Consider the following 20,255-nt stretch of genomic DNA (forward strand, 5'->3'; position numbering starts at 1 on the left):
AGTAGAGTAGATGTGCTTAGGGAGGAGTTTGAGTGGTGTCACAATTTATACACACATTTTATAAAATAAACGCATGCTTTACACATCAATGTCAGTGCCTCTACAACCTAGGTGCAATTTCTGCAGGATCTGTGTTAGTATTTTGTAAAGACAAATAAAGGGCAATTCTATAATCTAGGTACCCACATTTTCGTGCCTCTTATATGAGTAAATATCTAGAATACTAGTATTTCTGTGTGTAAATGTACACTTACCCATGAAAGTGTCAGAGGGGTGATTAAGTGCTATTCTTCAAATACCTATTTTATTTATATAGGGCGTATCTGCAAGGGGTATGCATATATGGACAGAACATGGCCAGGACACAGCGGAACTTGCAGTTATGCACAGAACTTACAGAATACTATAAGTTACATATGTCCCAGTTGCATTTAGACACCTGCAATTACGCCATGTCTATGGCTGGTGTAACTATGTTAAGCATGTCGACATCAGGTTATGCTCGTGTTCTATAATGGAACCTGAATGTGCAGGTTCTACTGGCTCCTACCATGTGGTTTCAGGGCACCTAGATGGAGGTGCCCAGTTGCAGAACTGCCCCATAGTAGTCTATGAGGGGCATAATCGAACGCGAACGCCCATCCCCATGGGTGTCTATCTCCGAGAATGGGTACGTGAAGGGGTGAGACAAACCGTATTTTCGGAAAAAATGGGTGTCCATCTTTTTTCCGATTATACAGTTTGTGCCAGCCAAATGCATCGGATTTGTGCAGATTTGAGCTGGGCAGTTTCGTTTTTCAGCAATAATGGAAACTGAAGGCGTCCAGCTCAAAAACGAACAAATCCAAGGCATTGGGTCATGGGAGGGGCCAGGATTCCTAGTGCACTGGTCCCCCTCACATGCCAGGACACCAACCGGGCACCCTAGGGGGCACTTCTAACAATTAAAAAAAGTTAACTACCTCTGAAATCCATAGATCCCTTCCCTTGGGTGCTAAGCCCCCCAAATCCCCCCCCCCCAAACCCACAACTCTACACCATTACCATAGCACTTATGGCTGAAGGGGGGCACCTAGATGTGGGTACAGTGGGTTTTGGGGGCGGTTTAGAGGGCTCCCATTTACCACCACAAGTGTAACAGGTGGGGGGAGGGGATGGGCCTGGGTCTGCCTGCCTGAAGTGCATGCACCCACTAAAACTGCTCCAGGGATCTGCATACTGCTGTGATGGAGCTGGGTATGACATTTGAGGCTGGCATACAGGCTGGGAAAAAAAGTTTTTAAAGTTGTTTTTTTTTGGGTGGGAGGGGGTTAGTGACCACTGGGGGAGTCAGGGGTGGTCATCCCCGATTCCCTCTGGTGGTCATCTGGTCATTTAGGGCACTTTTTTGGGACTTGTTCGTGAAAAAAAGGGTCCAAAAAAAGTGACCCAAATTCGCGCTAAAAACGCCTTTCTTTTTTCGATTATCAGCCAAGGACGCCCATCTCTCCTCGGCCGATAAACATGCCCCAGTCCCGCCTTCACCACTCCTCCGACACGCCCCCGTCAACTTTGGCCGTTTCCGCGACAGATTGCAGTTAAAGACACCCAAAATTGGCTTTCAATTATACCGATTTGGGCGCCCATGGGAGAAAGACGCCCATCTCCCGATTTGGGTCAAAATATGGGCGTCTTTCTCTTTCGAAAATAAGGCAGTATGTGTCTTTATAAAAGAGACACCTTCCTGTTCCATTAACCTAGGCATTCTGTTAAAAAAAAATTTACCCTACAGATGGATAAGTTCATCTGTGACACTGTTTCACTGGATAAAGGGAGAATATATTGGTCCTTATTTTAGAGCCCCCTTGTGATTTTCATGTGTACGTGGCATACATTTTTAAGTACCTATTTGAGAAAGCTGATATTTACACATCAAAATCTGCACTACATTTAGATTGCAAGGGGGCATAGTTGATGCAAGGCTTGTGCAGAACCAAAATGCACATGTATTCCCCTTTTCAAAATGGGAATGAGCATATATGCCCCAATATTTCAATGTGCAGATAACAGCTGCTCCTTTGCACAGACACGTTTTTCAAAAGTGCTCCATTTGAACAGCCCTTTTCAGGAGGGGGTTATGGCAAGTATCCTCTTTAATCCTTTCTTGTGTATTTCCCCCTTCTAGTTAGAAATGATGATTGTAGTTTTCAAAATGGCTGACATACTCATGTAGGTTGCCAAGTTTCCTCCATTGATTTTTATATTTATAGAATGGATGTTACCACTGTACATGCACTCCCGTATGTATTTTAGAAAAAGCTCCATATCAGCAGATCCTTTTCCAAAATACTATCAGAATTGTACATATCCCAACCTGGATGTATAGATTCTGATTTCTACGTTCTACTGAAAATGGGTCTCCACATGTTTTCTTTTGGGTTATATGTAATATCTTCTGTCCTAGTTTATATTTCCTCTTTTTTGAGGTTGGCTTGATTGTCCATGTGGCAAAATGTAAAGCCAACAGGGATAGCAGGTAGTAGCAAAAGGAGGCAGTAGCCATACCAGTGGCAGGAGAGATACCTGCTGCTGCATACAGACAAGGAGAGCTCCAAAGAATGCAACCAACTCAGACATGCCATATGTACTACAATGCCACACCCACACATGTGTACCCAATGGGGAGCACACCCTTTCAACTTATTTTGCTTAATGCTATCCTTAGAAACTAATATTAATATAAAAATTACTTTATTTTAATAATAAAATAATCACAGTATTGTTGCTCCATATGATAGTGATCACAAGGTAGATACAATATTGTACAGGTTTCATTCCAAGTCTTTCCTTCCTCTCTCCAACACTGCTCTCCTAAGCAATCTGCAGTTCAGCACAGTGAACACTGCTTACAAACATTTTCTCCACAGATGGTGTTCAGTGCATTCTGACACAACACTGTGATGTGTGTGAGTGTAGCTTACAGCAGACTGAAGAGTTCTCTGTAGTTTTCATCTCCCTTTCCTTCTGACATCAATGTGTCTAGCTTGTCAATCAGTTCAGCTTCCACCTAAAAGAGAGACGAGGAAAAATTCTGTTTCAGAAATGAGTCAGATTTGATATGGGATCACCAGGATTTCGAAGAGGAAAATAAGGAATATGTAGAATATGGAAGAGAAGAACTCCCACAGCGATGTATCAGTAACTTATAAACAAGTATTGCCATGATACAAAATATATAAATATTCTGAAAGAAATCAGAAACCCATCTGACTCTCAATTAGTCCATATGCTTTCTATACCAGCTTGATATTCAAGTCCATAGTCTCAAAGTCTGTTCTCTAAACTAACCCAGTTTATCTCTCACTGAAACTCTGTCTAAACTGGACCAGATGGTGCACACGTTAGAGGCTAAATAGATTTATTTTATTTATTAACTACAGATTTGGGGAGCGGGGAGTTATCAACATGGACTACCATTAAGACATGTTATTTTATTGTTAAACCCAGTTATTAGTAACTAGGTCTCATTGTATAAAATGGGTCTTGGGCTAAAATAGCATGAGTTAGTGGTGGTAAAATAACACATCTTAGTAGCCCAAGTTGATAACTACAGTCCTAATAATCCAGATTCCAAATTATGCAGTTTGCAGCAGATCGTGTTTTTGTGAACATTCCAGAAGGAAGCCGAGAGAAGGTTTAGGTTTATTTCACTTATTTAACCATCTAGGGAAAAAACGTCAAGGTAGAGTTCAAACAAAATAACCAAAACTTCAAACTTTGAAAAGGAACTTCATAAACATGATAGGACAGAAGAGCGAAAGATTCTTGAGAACTGTTTTAATGGCCCAATAATTTGGATGTTTTAAAGGGTCCTTTGACTAAGGTGCCAGGGGTGTGGCCTGGGTAGGACTGGGCCCACCCAGTTTAGGCTCAGGCCCACCCAACTGTAGTGCACCCTTGTCAATGCCAGAGCTCCTGTTCAAAGTGCTGCAGGCAGCATGTAAGAATCGTTGTTGTCGGCTGACCCACAAGCCTCCCCTCTTTCGCTGAGTCTGTTCAAAGGGTCACCGGCAACGTGAAAGAATCACTGCTGCTAGCTGACTAGGAAACCTTCCCTTTGCTGTGTCTTCCCCCCCAACTATGATGTAATTTCCTGGGAGGAATGCAGCAGAGGGAAGGCTTCTGGGTCAGCTGCAGCTGTGCAGTGATTCATTCTTACATGCTGCTGCGGTGCTATGATGCTCCTGATGCTGCACAGGGGGAGGGGGGGTTGGAGAGAGGGAAAATTGTTAGGTTGTTTGAGCATGGCAGTGGAGGGGGGGTGGTTTGGAGAGAAGGAAAATTGTTGGGCATGGCAGTGGAGGTGGGGTTTTGGAGAGAAGGAAAATTGTTGGGCATGGCAGTGGAGGGGATGGAGATGCTGCAAAAGGAGTATGTAGGAGAGAGGCAAAATTGTTGGGGAGGGGAGGGAGACGAGGATAGATGCAGGGGGGGTGTAGGAGAGAGGGAAAATTGTTGGGTGTGGGAGTGGAGGAGAAGGAGATATGCATGGGTGGGTAGAAGAAAGGGATCATTGTTGGGACATGGGGGGGGGGGGGGAGGGAGGGAGAGATGCTGCAAGGAGGAGGAAAGAGAGGAATAATTGTTGGATGTAGGGTAGGGTGGGGAGAGAAGAAGGGGTGAAGTACAAGAGAAGAAGAAATGTTGGACCTGGGAGGGGAGGGAAAGATGCTGCATAGGGGAGAGAGGGATGAGGAAGAAATGTTGGACATGGTGGTGGAGGGAAGGGAGAGATGTTAGACTTGGGATGCAAGGGTGACAGAGAGAGTGAGAGAGAGAAGACGAAAAAGAGAAGGAACTATGTTGAACAAGAGAGTGGAAGACAGGGAAGGAGAGATGCTGTACAGGAGAAGGGAAGAAGAGGGAGATATTGGATCCAGGGGTAGAAGGGAGTGAGGGAGAAATGCTGGACTATGGGTGGGAGGGAAGAGAGGGAGAAATGATGGCCCCTGAGGGAAGGGGCAAGAGGAAAGAGAGAAGGGACAGGAAGATGCTAGGAGAAGGTAGAAGGTGTGGAAAGGAGAAATAGGGAGCAGATGTTGGGCTAGAAGGGTTGGAAAGAGGGAGACACTGGGATGGTGGAACCATGTGGGAGAGGCCAAGGGGGGTGGTAAGGAAATGAACGAGAGGAGGATAGTAATTACAGGGGGTAGAAATACGATAATAGGAAGTACATTGAAGATGGAAGGCTGGTGAAGGAGTGAAATGGGAAATAGGAGAGCTAGTGGGTGAAAGAAGGAGATGGAAATCTGATAGGTATCTGAAAAGTGGAGTGGAGGAGTGGCCTAGTGGTTGGGGTGGTGGACTTTGATCCTGGGGAACTGAGGAACTGAGTTCAATTCCCACTTAAGGCACAGGCAGCTCCTTGTGACTCTGGGCAAGTCACTTAACCCTCCATTGCCCCATGTAAGCCGCATTGAGCCTGCAATGAGTGGGAAAGCACGGGGTACAAATGTAACAACAAAAAAAAGTAAAAAGAAGGAAAGGGGTTAGAGGATGAAATTCGAGTGGACAGAGCCATTATTGGGGGGAGTGGTCAAGATGGTGCCATCACGCCGAGAGCAGTGAGACTGACCAAACGTTTGCTCTATTCAAATTTTTCTTCTTATCAAATTATGCCACATACCAAAAGAAAAGGGATTATCAGAGCCTTTCCTTCTCCAGCTCTTGCATCCTCCCCGAAACAGCGGACATCGGACAGTTTTACACTCCAGAGTTGAATTTCCATTAGACGTCGTGGAAGGGAACCCGACGTCTTTGGAACATGAGATCAAGCTTTCTCCTCCGGAGGCTGTAAACCCATCATGCCCTGCCATGACGCGAGAAGAGAAAGCAGGCCTGCAAGGCGCGGAAGGCGCGGATATTGGGGCCTGTGGAGAGGGTTCTCTCTCGGAGGTTATCGGCAGTCAATGTGAACCTGGGAAGGAAGGGATCGTCAAATCCCCCCATGATGGTAACGCTTGACACCCTATGGCAGGCTATGGAAAATATGAAATCTTTGATTACAAAATCTACTCAAGAAACGATGAACCTGGTAGACCAACTTTCTAAACCGATGGGCAGATTGAAACAAGACTTTAATGATCAGGTACAGAGGTCTCAAAATGATATAGTTAATATTAAAGAAAATGTCTCAGCGCTTATGAAAGATAATTCAAGTATACATCAAAAAACTGAACAAATAGAAAACTATAATAGACGCTTGAACATGATGATCTTGATTTTTCCAAAACCAAAAGGAATCCTCCCCGTAGAACTATTCAAAAAATATCTTGTTGAAATTTTGAAGATTCCTCCTCAAAATATTCCTCCAATAAACAAGATATATTTTCTTCCTGTAAAAAAGAGTCAGGAGGGAATTCCTGAAGTATTAGAACAAGAGAATCTGAGGAATTGAAAGATATCTCATTGATTCTAGAGGACTCATTAACTGAAGTAACCAATAGGGCTACACTTCTGATTTCATTTGTATTTGAGCAGGATTTTAATACTATACTAAAGGTGTACTTTAAAAATATGCATCAAAAGTTTTGTGGTCAAAAATTATGGATTTTTCCTGACGTTACTAAAGTTACTCAAGAGAAGAAAGAAATACCTAGATATGAGAGAAGAGATGAGGTCCATGGGTGCAACTTTCTTGCTAGAATACCCTTGTAAATGTATAATAAAATATCTTGGAATTAAAAGTATGTTTCCTTTACACCAGATCAATTAAGAACTTTCATAGACCTGAAAAGGGTATCAGAGCTATAATATCAGTAAGGCTTAAAAGATAATAGGTGGGTGGGCATGTAGCCTTTCCTCTGTTTTACCTTTTTTCCTTTCTTTGATCTCCCTGATTTACTTCACACTCCCCCCAATTTTTGTGGTCTAAGGAAGGGACAAAAGTGAATTATTTTGTTTTTTCCGTTGATTAATCTCTGTGAAAGAGTATATGTTAAATCTTTATCTGAATTCTTTTGATTCCTGTATTACATGTAACAAGATTATTGCTTGAGTAACAGCGTTAAATGCATAAATAAAATAAAATAAAAAAAAGAAATGTGAGTGGACAGAGCAGGAAAGAAAAAAAGATAGGAAAGAGCTAAAATGAAAGATCAATATGTCAGAGGCAAGTGTAGTGAGGGGATGGAACGAGAGTGAAGAAAAGACAAATGAACAGCAGCTTCTTGAAGGAGAATTAACAGAAAGACAGGAAACTGGAAAAGAGAAACTGGAACCAACATGATGGAAAAATAAAATGACCAAAGGTTGAAAAGGCATTTTATTTTGAATGTATTAACTGAACTATGTTAGCTCGAGAAATGTGCATAGCGGATGTCATTTTATTGTGTTCAGTAGAAAAAGAAATACATTTCTGTTTTTATTTCTGTACTGTATCAGTACATGCCGAGATTCCAAGTTAAATTTTTGTCTACATATTTATATTTCTAATTTGTGATCCATTCTTCTGTATTTGGTGAGAGCCTGTCAGTGTGATTGTAATGGTAGGTTGGAAGACTGGAGGGGAGGCAGTAAAAAGAGGGAACTGTGGGGGGGGGGGGGGGGGGTCTTTATTTTCTGCGTTAGGCCCTAGCATATCTAACACTAGTCCTGACCCTTGCTGTAGCTGGTTGGGATCCCCAAGCTACATCAGCTGAGGACCTCCTCTGAAGGCAGCTAAAATTTCCTTCTACTAAGCTTGGCAGATGGCGGGAACATCCTTGAGCCACCATGGGGTGCCAGCATCAGTAACTCAAGGAGCTGTTGCCACTGCTGCCTGCCAAGTTTGGTAAAAGGGATTTCTGGCTGTCTTCGGAGGAAGTTTTCAGCTGACAGAGCTCGGGGTTCTTTATGAGCTAAAGTATAGTTTGAGTTGGGAGGTGCCGGGGGAGAGATGGAGAGTGAGGGGAGGAAGGGTGTGGGGCAGAGAAAAGTTTGTGCCCACCCACTTTGGGATCAGGCTCACCCAAAATTGGCTGTCTGGCTATGCCACTGTAAGGTGCGCTAATGGATTTAGCACACGCTAAATGATAAGACAACCATTATATTGCTATGGGCGTCTTATTTAGTGCAGGCTAATCGTTAGCGTGCACCTTAGTAAAAGGACCACTAAGAGCTCTGCTGTGAACAGTCCCACAAACAAATCACAGACTAAGCCTTCTGTATGCAATAACTGTTTTACTGGAGCTGTACTAACCGTAGATATTACCAACAGGGTTACTAAGTCTTTTCAATCATCCTACCTAAACCCTTTTTTTTTTAAGAATTCCTTTCAAATTACAATTTGTTCTTTGTCACAGTTGCTTCCTTCAATAAAGTTAGTTTTATTTTCCATCAGGTCCAGTTCCAATCTAAGGTATTTGGTGGGAAAACTGGACATTTAAACAGCTGAAGGCCCCAATGCGGTATTTTTGATTGAAGTGGTTGCTAGGAGAAATCTTTTCAGGTAAGCTTTTCTCTCCTTTTTCCTGATTATCTGAAGTGTTTTAAGCAAATGGAACTTTGGTTACTGCTCGAGGCACATTCACAATATTGCTGTGAAAGGGGAAATTCTAATAACAGATGATTTTTCAGCTTGCCAGATATTGATTGGAACATCTCTGCAGAGTTGTTCTCTAGATGATAGATAGATCCTGGATTCTCTACAGGGCGAACTGGTAAGGCCCCTTTTGCATTATGTTCAGTTTTGGAGGCCATATCTCACTAAGGATATCAAAAGACTAGGGGCTTCTGCCAAAAGACATGAAAAGAGACTTGAAGACCTCAATATGTATACCCTAGAGGAAAGGAAGGATAAGAAGGATATGATCCAGACAATAAAAGGTATTAATATGCAAACTAGTCTTTTTCAGAGATGGGGAAGTGGCAAAACTAGAGGTCATGAGTTGAGGTTGTAGGGTGAGAGACTTAGGAGCAATGTCAGGAAATACTTTTTCACAGAAAGGGTGGTGTATGCCTAGAGTGCCCTCCCACGAGAGGCCATTAAGGCAAAAAAAGTGATGGAATTCAAGAATGCATGGGATAAACACAGAGGAACACTACTGGGCTCATTTTCGAAAGAGAAGGACGCCCATCTTTCAACTTAAATCGGAAGATGGGCGTCCCTCTCATAGGGTCGTCCAAATCGGTATAATCGAAAGCCGATTTTGGACGTCCCCAACTGCTTTCTGTCGCAGGGACGGACAAAGTTCAAGGGGGCATATCGGAGGCATAGCAAAGGCGGGAGGGCGTGCCTAACTCTTGGACGTCCTTGACCCATAATCGAAAAAAAAAACCCAAGGACGTCCTTGATGAACACTTGTACGACTTTACCTGGTCGTGTTTTTCTTACAACCAAGGCACAAAAAGGTGCCTGAAATGACCAGATGACCACCGGAGAGAATCGGGGATGACCTCCCCTTACTCCCCCAGTGGTCACTAACCCCCTACCACCCTCAAAAAATATCTTTAAAAATATTTTGTGCCAGCCTCTAATGTCATACTCAGGTCCATCACAGCAGTATGCAGGTCACTGGAGCAGTTTTAGTGAGTGCAGTGCACTTCAGGCAGGTGGACCCAGGCCCATCCCCCCCCCCCACGTTACACTTGTGGTGGTAAATGCGAGTCCTCCAAAACCCACCACAAACCCACTGTACCCACATCTAGGTGCCCCCTTCACCCATAAGGGCTATGGTAGTGGTATACAGTTGTAAGTAGTGGGTTTTGGGGGGCTCAGCACACAAGGTAAGGGAGCTATGTACCTGGGAGCAATTTATGAAGTCCGGTTGGTGTCCTGGCATGTCAGGGGGACCAGTGCACTATGAATGCTGGCTCCTCCCATGACCAAAGGGCTTGCATTTGGTTGTTTCTGAGATGAGCATCCTTGGTTTCCATTATCGCCGAAAATCAGAAACGACCAAGTCTAGGGACGACCATCTCTAAGGACGACCTATATTTCAAGATTTTGGCGTCCCCGACCGTATTATCGAAATGAAAGATGGACGTCCATCTTGTTTCGATAATACGGGTTTCCCCGCCTCTCCATTGGGATGTTTTGCGAGGACGTCCTCAGCAAAACTTGGGCATCCTTTTCGATTATGCCCCTCCACGTAACTTTGTAAGTCTAAGTACTTTGAAAATGCAGCTCACTGTTGTCCCACAAGTTTTTTATTTTCATGGATATCCATATAATTTATTTGTCAGTTTTATTTGGGGGTAAAAAGTGATCTTTTGCTCCCTAAAGTAGATAATCCCTTTTTATTTCTCCTGTGCTGTACTGCTTACAGAGAATGTGATTTCTCAGTGTTTACTTTTCTAATTTTGGTCCTTTATTCTGTAATTGGTGAGGATTATGTGTGTTCTGTGAGTGACCAAAGTGAGAAATTCTGCAGGCATGTAATTTGTGCGTGCATTCATAGGAGTCTGACTTGTCTGGCTTTTCCAATAGGAAGCATATTGTGGTTCTGTACATTCACTGCTACCTTTTTAAAAGTACAGTTACTGATATTTGTGTGTTCAGAATTGGTGCTGTTAATCTTGCTACATAGGCTCTGAGAAGCTTCTTTGCAGGATTTAGTTTTACTTCAAATTTTATTTGTCTTCTCCTTTGCAAGGAGAAGGGGGTGGAATGAACATTGTCAGGAACACCAGGGACTTGAATTGGTTAATGTCAGCTTCAGAAAGGAGAGAAAACAGTAGATCCAGAGGAAGGGACAAAACGACTTATTTTATTAATACAGCTTAATAAGGCATTTTATATTAGTTATAAGGTAAAGTTGAGGGATATGTGCCACTTCAGTAAATATTTTCCAGGACTGTGATGTATGTTGAGAGGTTGACCAGACTCAAGTCTATTATAATGGTAAATTTTAAGTTATGGGATAATGAAACTTCATTTAAAATGTCAGGGTTGTCAAGGTTTCCATAAGTGTGAATGTGGTTTATATTGACGCAGGACAGACTGTTTACTTAGAAATACGTTATCAAATGCACTCAATGCACTCTGGCATTATTTAGGAGTATACCAAGCACTACTAACTCTGGGCCTCCCCAAAATGTCAAGTTACAGCTTTCCCACTCATGGCAGGCTCTATGTGGTGGGCAATGGAGGGTTAAGTGACTTGCCCAGAGTCACAAGGAGCTGCCTGTGCCGGGAATCGAACTCAGTTCCTCAGTTCCCCAGGACCAAAGTCCACCACCCTAACCATTAGGCCACTCCCCTGGTTTGAGGCACAAGCAACACCTAACAACTTAAGAAAAGGGTTGGTTGGGGAGGGATTTGGAACGCCTAGATGTTATGCCCCTAAAATTTTTTGTTTTCTTTTTTTTTTTAATATGACCACCAAGGAAAATGAAATAAAGTCCTACCAGATCACCAGAAGTTGTTGGAGCCTGAGAAATACTGACTGACCAGGAAGTTGCAGAGTTCTTAACACAGCTCAGTAGTTCTCAGTCTTCACCTGCTAGCAGAAAAGCACAGCATATCTAGATTGGTCTGGTGGGACGATAAGGAATGTGCATTAAGTAACACAAACCCCATTATTCTAAATGGGGCCTATTTACTATCCCCCCAATATTCAGGACTATTTAATCGGTCAGAACAGCTGCTGACAGGTTAAATAGCGCTTAACCAGCTATCCACTCATATTCAGTGGAGGATAACTGGTTATCCCCTGCTGAATATCCCTGGTTAGCAGTCAGCAGATAGCTGTGGGTTTCACAGGCACATTTGGCTACATGAAAACCTGGTATATCTTTGGCCGTTTTAAAGATAACTGGCTAAGTCTGAATGTTGTCTTAGCTGGTTATCTTTAAACTGGCCAAAAATAAACCGAATATTCAATGCCAGTCACCAGAAACAGCCTGGCACTGAATATCTGGGCTTAGCACTGACTAAGTGGAGTTAGCCAGTTTAACTCCTACGATCTGAATATCGGCCTCTATGTGCTTACCTTGAAATAACATAGTAACATAGTAAATGACAGCAGATAAAGACCTGTATGGTCCATCCAGTCTGCCCAACAAGATAAACTCATTATACATGGTATGTGATACTTTATACCCGAGTTTGATTTGTCCTTGCCATTTTCAGGGCACAGACCATAGAAGTCTGCCCAGCACCGTTCCTGTACTAAAATTTCGGAAGTTAACGTCGAAGCCCTTTACACTCCAGCCCATACATGTCTACTCACTCACAATCAGGGCACAGACCGTAGAAGTCTGCCCAGCACTGGTTTTGCTTCCCAATTACCGGTGTTGCCACCCAATCTCCAATAAGATTCTGTGGATCCATTCCTTTTAAACAGGATTCCTTTGTGTTTATCCCACACATGTTTGAATTCCATTACCGATTTCAACTCCACCACCTCCCCATGGGAGGGCATTCCATGTATCCACCACCCTCCCCGCATCGGCATAGTTTGACTATTTCATTTGGGGGGGGGGCAAAGGGTGTGGCTTGGCACATTTGCATATATACATCTCATACATATTCCTTATGGCTATTAATAAAAAACAACAAAAACACAAACGCACCAGTCTAAAATGCTGAATATGAAGCCAGCATATCAAAAACAATAGGGCCAGACACTTTATGAAATAACACAAAACCCTACAAAAAGACACTCAAAACCTATACAGAAAACTTAACACACAACAGTCTTAACCCACCTATGGAAAGACAGTGCTATAAATTTTACACTGGACCCTAGAGCACCAGTATACCTGCTACTGGAAAACTGTAACAAGCAGGACTGTTACACATTCCTACACAAACACTACATGCCAGCAGAATCCGTCACGTCAGTCACATATGCAGAACATGGACAGACCCTCATGTGATACAAAATAGGGAACCACAAAAAACATGCCCACAAAAACTGAAATATAGATCTCTTCAAGAAAGCCAGACTCTTTAAGCAGTGCAAATACTGGTAAAAGAGAAACAGAAATGTATTTTCTCCTGTACTCGGCAAAATACAACAATAGAAAAAAATGTACATTTCATAAAGCAGGCACATCTTAGTCCTTAAAAAGCATTAAATAAAAAGAATGTTTTCTTTTCTACCTTTGTTGTCTGAGCATTCTATTTTTCTAGTTGGTCTGGTCCCAATCTTTTTTCCACTTTCCATGTATCAGTCTTCTCCTAAATTCTTTTCCAGGTTAACTTTTCCATTTCTTCGCTCTTCTCTTGTCTTCTTCCTGTCCTTCTCTGCATCTGTCTGGCACTAATCTTTCATTTTACGTCCCCCCACCCCCCCCCCACACACTTTTCTGTCACTCTTTAGTCCTTAGTATCCATCTACCTACTGGCTTTGATCATCTCCCTCTCATTCCCTTTCCAGCCATTCCCCCCTCTGTCTCTCCCTTACCCAGTCTCCTAAATTCTTTCACCCACTTCATTAGTCCCCCATTCCCATACTCTGTACTCACCCCCTTTGCCCTCATCTACTCTCCACTGCATCTCATCACCCTATCAGTCCCAGCTCCAGTCATGTCTCTCCATCCTTCCCTTGCCTCCAAGGCCACTCTTCTGCCTGTTACCTTATACCCCATGCCCAATAACTTATTTTCACCATCTTTTTAACCTCTTTCTACCCTAGCTCAACCTCCTTCTCCTATACCCCTCACCAGTACCCCAAATCCCTTTTCAATGTCTCTTATCCTCTCTCCAGTCTTCCAGGTCATTTACAATATGATCCTAACATGGCCGACAGGTAAGGAGCTCTGAGGTGAGCTCCCGAGGGTCCGAGGATTTGACCGACCCAGATCACCACGCGCCACTCCTTGCCGGACCGGAACGGACCGGAGACGACCCAGAGCCGAGGGAAGCCAGCGGGGACCGCGGCGACCTCGCAGGGATACAGGGGACGCGAGTGAGGCCGAGACTGGTGATCTGCCTACCTCGTGGAGCGGCTAAGAGGCAGTGGATCGTCGCTTGAGTCCGCTGAACCCAACCGAGAGCGCCCAGATCGATACTAGTGTAGTCCGGGCGTCGGACCCGAACACGGAGAACACGACTAGAGTCGGGGAGCTGACGAACGGCCCCCCGAGAGGGCAAGCACTGAAGCGACCGGCGACCCTGCACGCGGAGGACCGCGGCGCCCTCTAGGTCGTGCTACAGGCCCAAACTGCCCAGCCTGTCGGAGTTGGGAGACCCGACCCGGAGGCGGACGCCGAGTCTGACTTCCAGGCCACGATTCGGGGAGAGACCGACGGCGGAGAGGACAGCGGAAAAGACCGGAGCTGATCCAGCGACTTCAAGCGGCTTGCCGAGAGGGACGCAGCCGGGCGCGGAGCTGCCTGCGAAACCTAACTTGCCGAGCCCCAGCAAGGCCGCAGAGCCTGACTCACTGAGCCCAGCACTGGCGGTTGATCGGCCGACGGCCTGAGATCACGCGGCGCGATGCCGACGCCGAGGACCGGCTGAGACACGAGACGAGCGGGATCAGCGGATCGCTGGGAGTGGGTCGAGCTCTTCTTTGACCAAGAGGCCGAACCGCTGGTTCTGGTGGCCGCCGTTTGGGCAGTCTGGGACTGACTGAGAGGACCGACCTGCCTGGCACCACGGCCGAGGAACAGGAGCTGCACTGCCGCAGCTGAACAAAGTAATCAATTGCCTGCTCACATTGTATGCATGCATTGCCTAGCATGACTCAAAATCCTCGCTTTATCTTCTTTTGCTTATCTTATTCTGCTTTATCTTATTTTACTCTGCATACTTTAAATTGAAAGCAACTGTGTCCTATACCAACGTAGCACCTTTAACTATTGCCACGCTTTATTCATACTGTTGCTAAGATTAATGCAAATGCAATAATACCTCGTCTGCCTAGAAATGAACTATTACCAAGTACTAAGTGCAGGTTTGCCAGCAATAAATTGTTACCAAGCTTTAAATTAAATTGTTGCCAAGCTTAAATACAACATAAGCACTACCTCGCTTGCCTAGCACAGCACTGCGGCCAGCTTTAAACCAAATTTGTAGCTAAGCTAATTGCAAATGCCATCACTACCTGCTTGAATTATAGCCAAGCCCAAATGCAACTGTAAACTTTGACCCAATCAATTGTAGCCAAGCTCAAATGCAATTGTAACTTTTGTACCTCGCTTGAATTGTAGCCAAGCTCAAATGCAATTGTAACTTTTGTACCTCGCTTGAACTGTAGCCAAGCTCAAATGCAATTGTAACTTTTGTACCTCGCTTGAACTGTAGCCAAGCTCAAATGCAATTGTAACTTTTGTACCTCGCTTGAACTGTAGCCAAGCTCAAATGCAATTGTAACTTTTGTACCTCGCTTGAACTGTAGCCAAGCTCAAATGCAATTGTAACTTTTGTACCTCGCTTGAATTGTAGCTAAGCTCAAATGCAATTGTAACTTTTGTACCTCACTTAAATTTACACCAGAAGCATATTTGCCACAGTGCCCAATACATAGACATGATCACCAGCAACACACCCCTGACCATCCAGTGTCTCATTATACTCATACACGCAAACACAACCTACAACCTTGACAATAACTACCCCACTACTCACAAATCACATAATACTCACATACACATAATGCATGCCCAAAACAAGAACTATAACAACCCAACTACACCTCACCTATCCTATGCACAACCTTTAAGCAACCTACCAAATCAAAGACACAACAACCAACCAACTGGAATAATCACCGGATATGAACACCACCAACAAAATGAGGAAAACAATGACAACAACAAACCCAACTACCGAAGAAACAGACAACTAATAAAAATAAACACATCACACCCCACTTTGGAACCATACCACTCAATCCAACTAGGATACATCAATGCAAGATCAGCAGTAAGCAACTCAGCAGACTTACTAGACTAGATCATCACAGACAAACTAGACCTCCTATTCATCACAGAAACCTGGTTCCATAGTCCCACAGACCCCGCAATCCTCCAAACGTGCCCACCAAAATACAAAATCACGCACTGGACAAGAAATGGAAAAAAAAGAGGAGGCGGAATAGCTATCATATACAAACCTGAATACACTATCACAATCACGGGCGAATCCATCTCACCACAACTTGAAATTGCATCGACTAGAATCAACCATTCAAGCCTAATAGGACACCTCAACACAATCCTATTCTACAGGCCACCAGGTAAATGGCAAGACGCCCAAACACAACTCTTGGATTTCATTTCGAATTCCTGCGTATCAGCCTCAAACATCCTCATACTAGGCGACATCAACCTACACCTAGAAGATGACACCCTACCAAGTACAAGAGAATTCAAAGAATTCCTAAAACTCTGGGATCTGCAAACACCCAACATACAACCAACTCACGAAAAAGGACACACACTAGATATCATAACGGAAAGATTAGAACCGGACTCAACTATTATACTCGCTAATACAAGATGGACACCAACACCATGGTCAGACCACCATAGAGCAAATGTCACTCTCTGCTGGCAAAAAACACAACTAAACACGAATAATAAACATGAGCGAACAACCTACACAACGAGAAGGAAAATAGACCCCTCAACATTCTGGCAACAGATCTACCAGAACGAATGGACTACAAACGCTGACACCATCCAATTCCTCCAAGAATGGGATGACATAAGCACAACAACATTAGACAAAATCGCCCCAGTCCAAACCAGAACAACACACAGGAAAAACGCAAATCCATGGTTCACCGAAGAGCTGAAAAAACTAAAAACACAAGTCAGGAGACTAGAACGAGCCTGGAACAAAAAGAGAGACGAACAAACACTAAATGACTGGAAACTACTTCGGAGAAAATACAAATATACCATAAAACAGACAAAAAGACTTCACTACAAAACATTAATAGGACCAAACTACAAAGACACACATAAACTCTTCAACCTCGTGAACAAACTATTAGACACCTCACCAGTTACAACCAACGACAAAGATACACCAAGTGTCGACAACCTAGCGACATACTTCAAGGAGAAAATTATACTACTACGGCACAAGATACCCACCAGCCCTACAGAATACACCACTCTTCTAGACTGCCTAGATCCAGAAGAAGGAATATTCCCAGCAGACAGAACCTGGACCGAATTTGAACAACTGCCAGAAGACCTCATCTCTAAAACTCTTAAAAGATATGCTAAATCCAACTGCAAACTAGACATATGTCCAAACAGCCTCATGAAATCCGCTCCCCTGAAATTCATAATAGACCTAACAAACCACATAAACTACATGCTACAAAATGGACTCTTCCCAAAAGAAAAAGGAAAAATCTTGCTCACCCCTATTCCTAAAGATACAAAGAAAAACACGAGCGAAATAACCAACTACAGGCCAATAGCATCTATACCACTAATAACCAAGTTAACTGAAGGTATGGTAACTAAACAGCTCACAAACTACCTAGATAAACACTCAATACTGCATGACGCCCAATCAGGATTCCGATCGAATCATAGCACAGAAACAGTATTAATCACTCTTATGACCAAATTCAAACAAATCATCGCAACTGGCAACAATATACTCCTCCTACAATTTGACATGTCAAGCGCCTTCGACATGGTAGATCATGGAATCCTGCTACACATACTTGAACATTTTGGCATAGGAGGAAATGTCCTGAACTGGTTCAAGGGGTTCCTAACCCTACGTTCGTATCAAGTCACATCTAATTCAACCACGTCCAAGGCATGGACACCTGTATGTGGAGTCCCACAAGGATCACCTCTTTCACCAACCATTTTCAACCTAATGATGATCCCTTTAGCAAAACTCTTATCAAACCATAAGCTCAACCCGTATATATACGCCGATGATGTAACAATATACATCCCATTCAAACAAGACACCAAAGAAATCTCCAACGAAATCAATCAAAGTCTACACATCATGAACACATGGGCAGACGCATTCCGCCTGAAATTAAACGCAGAAAAAACCCGATGCCTGATACTCACCTCCCAATACAACACAAATGAATTCAGTGCTATAAACACACCAACCCTAAACCTCCCAGTCTCAGAAACACTAAAAATCCTTGGAGTCACCATCGACCGCCACCTAACACTCGAAATCCACGCAAACAATACAACCAAGAAGATGTTCTACGGCATGTGGAAATTGAAAAGGATAAGACCATTCTTCCCAAGATTCGTCTTCCGCAGCCTAGTGCAATCCCTCGTCCTCAGCCACCTGGATTACTGCAACTCACTATACGCGGGCTGCAAAGAGCAAATAATGAGGAAACTTCAAACAGCCCAGAACACAGCAGCCAGGCTCATCCTCGGAAAACCAAGATACGAAAGGGCGAAACCACTACGAGAGAAATTACATTGGCTTCCACTTAAGGAACGCGTTACTTTCAAAGTTTGCACACTAGTCCATAAAATCATCTACGGCGAAGCCCCAGCGTACATGTCTGATCTAATAGACCTACCACCCAGAAACGCTAAAAGGTCATCCCGAACATACCTCAACCTCCACTTCCCCACTTGCAAGGGCCTGAAATACAAGACGCTACACGCGTCAACCTTTTCCCACTTGAGCACGCAGGCCTGGAATACACTACCGCGCAACCTAAGAATGATTAACGAACAAGCTTCCTTCCGAAAACTACTGAAGACGCACCTGTTTGAACAAACTTACGGAAAGAACCAAAACACATAGAGTCCATACTCACTGTTCATCAATGCAACATACATCCACTTCAGATCCCTCATCCTGTAATCAATTGTCCCACTGTCTCCTCCTAATGTTTCCATGTTGATGTCCCATTGTTATATTCCTAATGATAATCGCATGTCTCACACAACTCTGCACAATGTATTCCATATTCAAGTTGTTACAAATGTATTTCTACTATTCATATCTTATTGTAAGCCACACTGAGCCCGCAAAGAGGTGGGAAAATGTGGGATACAAATGCAATAAAATAAATAAATAAATAAATAAATAAATATGTCTCAACCTTTTCCCACATCATCCCTTTTTCTCATATCCCTCATTTAACATCCTGCTTCTTCCCTTCTCCCACCCCCCCCAGTCCCATCCATCTCCTGCTTCTTCCCTCTGCTGTGCCCCACCACTCCCAGTCCCATCCATCTCCTGCTCCTTCCCTCTGTCGCCACCCCTCCCAGTCCCATCTCCCGCTCCTTCCCCCTCTGCTGTGCCCCACCTCTCCCAGTCCCATCCATCTTCTGCTCCTTCCCTCTGCTCACCACTCTTCCCAGCCAGTCCCATCCATCTTCTGCTCCTTCCCTCTGCTCACCATCCCTCCCAGTCCCATCCATCTCTTGCTCCTTCCCTCTGCTCACCACCTCTCCCAGTCCCATCTATCTCCTGCTCCTTCCCCTCTGCTGTGCCCCACCTCTCCCAGTCCCACCCATCTTCTGCTCCTTCCCTCTGCTCACCACCCCTCCCAGTCCCATCCATCTCTTGCTCATTTCCTCTGCTGTGCCCCACCTCTCCCAGTCCCATCCATCTTCTGCTCCTTCCCTCTGCTCACCACCCCTCCCAGTCCCATCCATCTTCTGCTCCTTTCCTCTGCTCACACGACACCACCCCTCCCAGTCCCATCCATCTCCTGCTCCTTGCCTCTGCTCACCACCCTTCCCAGTCTCATCCATCTTCTGCTCCTATACTCTGCTCACGACACCACCCCTCCCAGTCCCATCCATCTCCTGCTCCTTGCCTCTGCTCACCACCCTTCCCAGTCTCATCCATCTTCTGCTCCTATACTCTGCTCACGACACCACCCCTCCCAGTCCCATCCATCTCCTGCTCCTTCCCTCTGCTGTGCCCCACCTCTCCTAGTCTGTTATCCCCTCCCCCTCCTCTGGCGCAGCAGTCTTTCTGTGCTCCCGGTTGATATTCTGTATCTGGATTTTCAAAAGGCGTTTGACAAGGTACCTCATGAAAGGCTACAGAGGAAATTGGAGGGTCATGGGATAGGAGGAAATGTCCTATTGTGGATTAAAAACTGGTTGAAGGATAGGAAACAGAGAGTGGGGTTAAATGGGCAGTATTTACAATGGAGAAGGGTAGTTAGTGGGGTTCCTCAGGGCTCTGTGCTAGGACCGCTGCTTTTTAATATATTTATAAATGATTTAGAGATGGGAGTAACTAGCGAGGTAATTAAATTTGCTGATGACACAAAGTTATTCAAAGTCGTTAACTCGTGACAGGATTGTGAAAAATTACAGAAGGACCTTACGAGACTGGGAGACTGGGCGGCTAAATGGCAGAT

General features: G+C 44.3%; 1 protein-coding gene across 1 annotated transcript in view; it reads right to left on the minus strand.

The window, feature by feature from the left end:
• Positions 1-20,255, minus strand: part of DOCK3 (dedicator of cytokinesis 3) — an 873,576-nt gene that overhangs the window by 272,071 nt on the left and 581,250 nt on the right. The window contains exon 33 of the mRNA XM_030206787.1: positions 2,961-3,046. Coding sequence (XP_030062647.1) covers positions 2,961-3,046 — 86 coding nt within the window. The remainder of the gene's footprint in view (positions 1-2,960; positions 3,047-20,255) is intronic.

This window comes from Microcaecilia unicolor, chromosome 6 (genome assembly GCF_901765095.1).
Source record: "Microcaecilia unicolor chromosome 6, aMicUni1.1, whole genome shotgun sequence".
In the NCBI taxonomy this organism is placed as follows: Eukaryota; Metazoa; Chordata; class Amphibia; order Gymnophiona; family Siphonopidae; genus Microcaecilia; species Microcaecilia unicolor.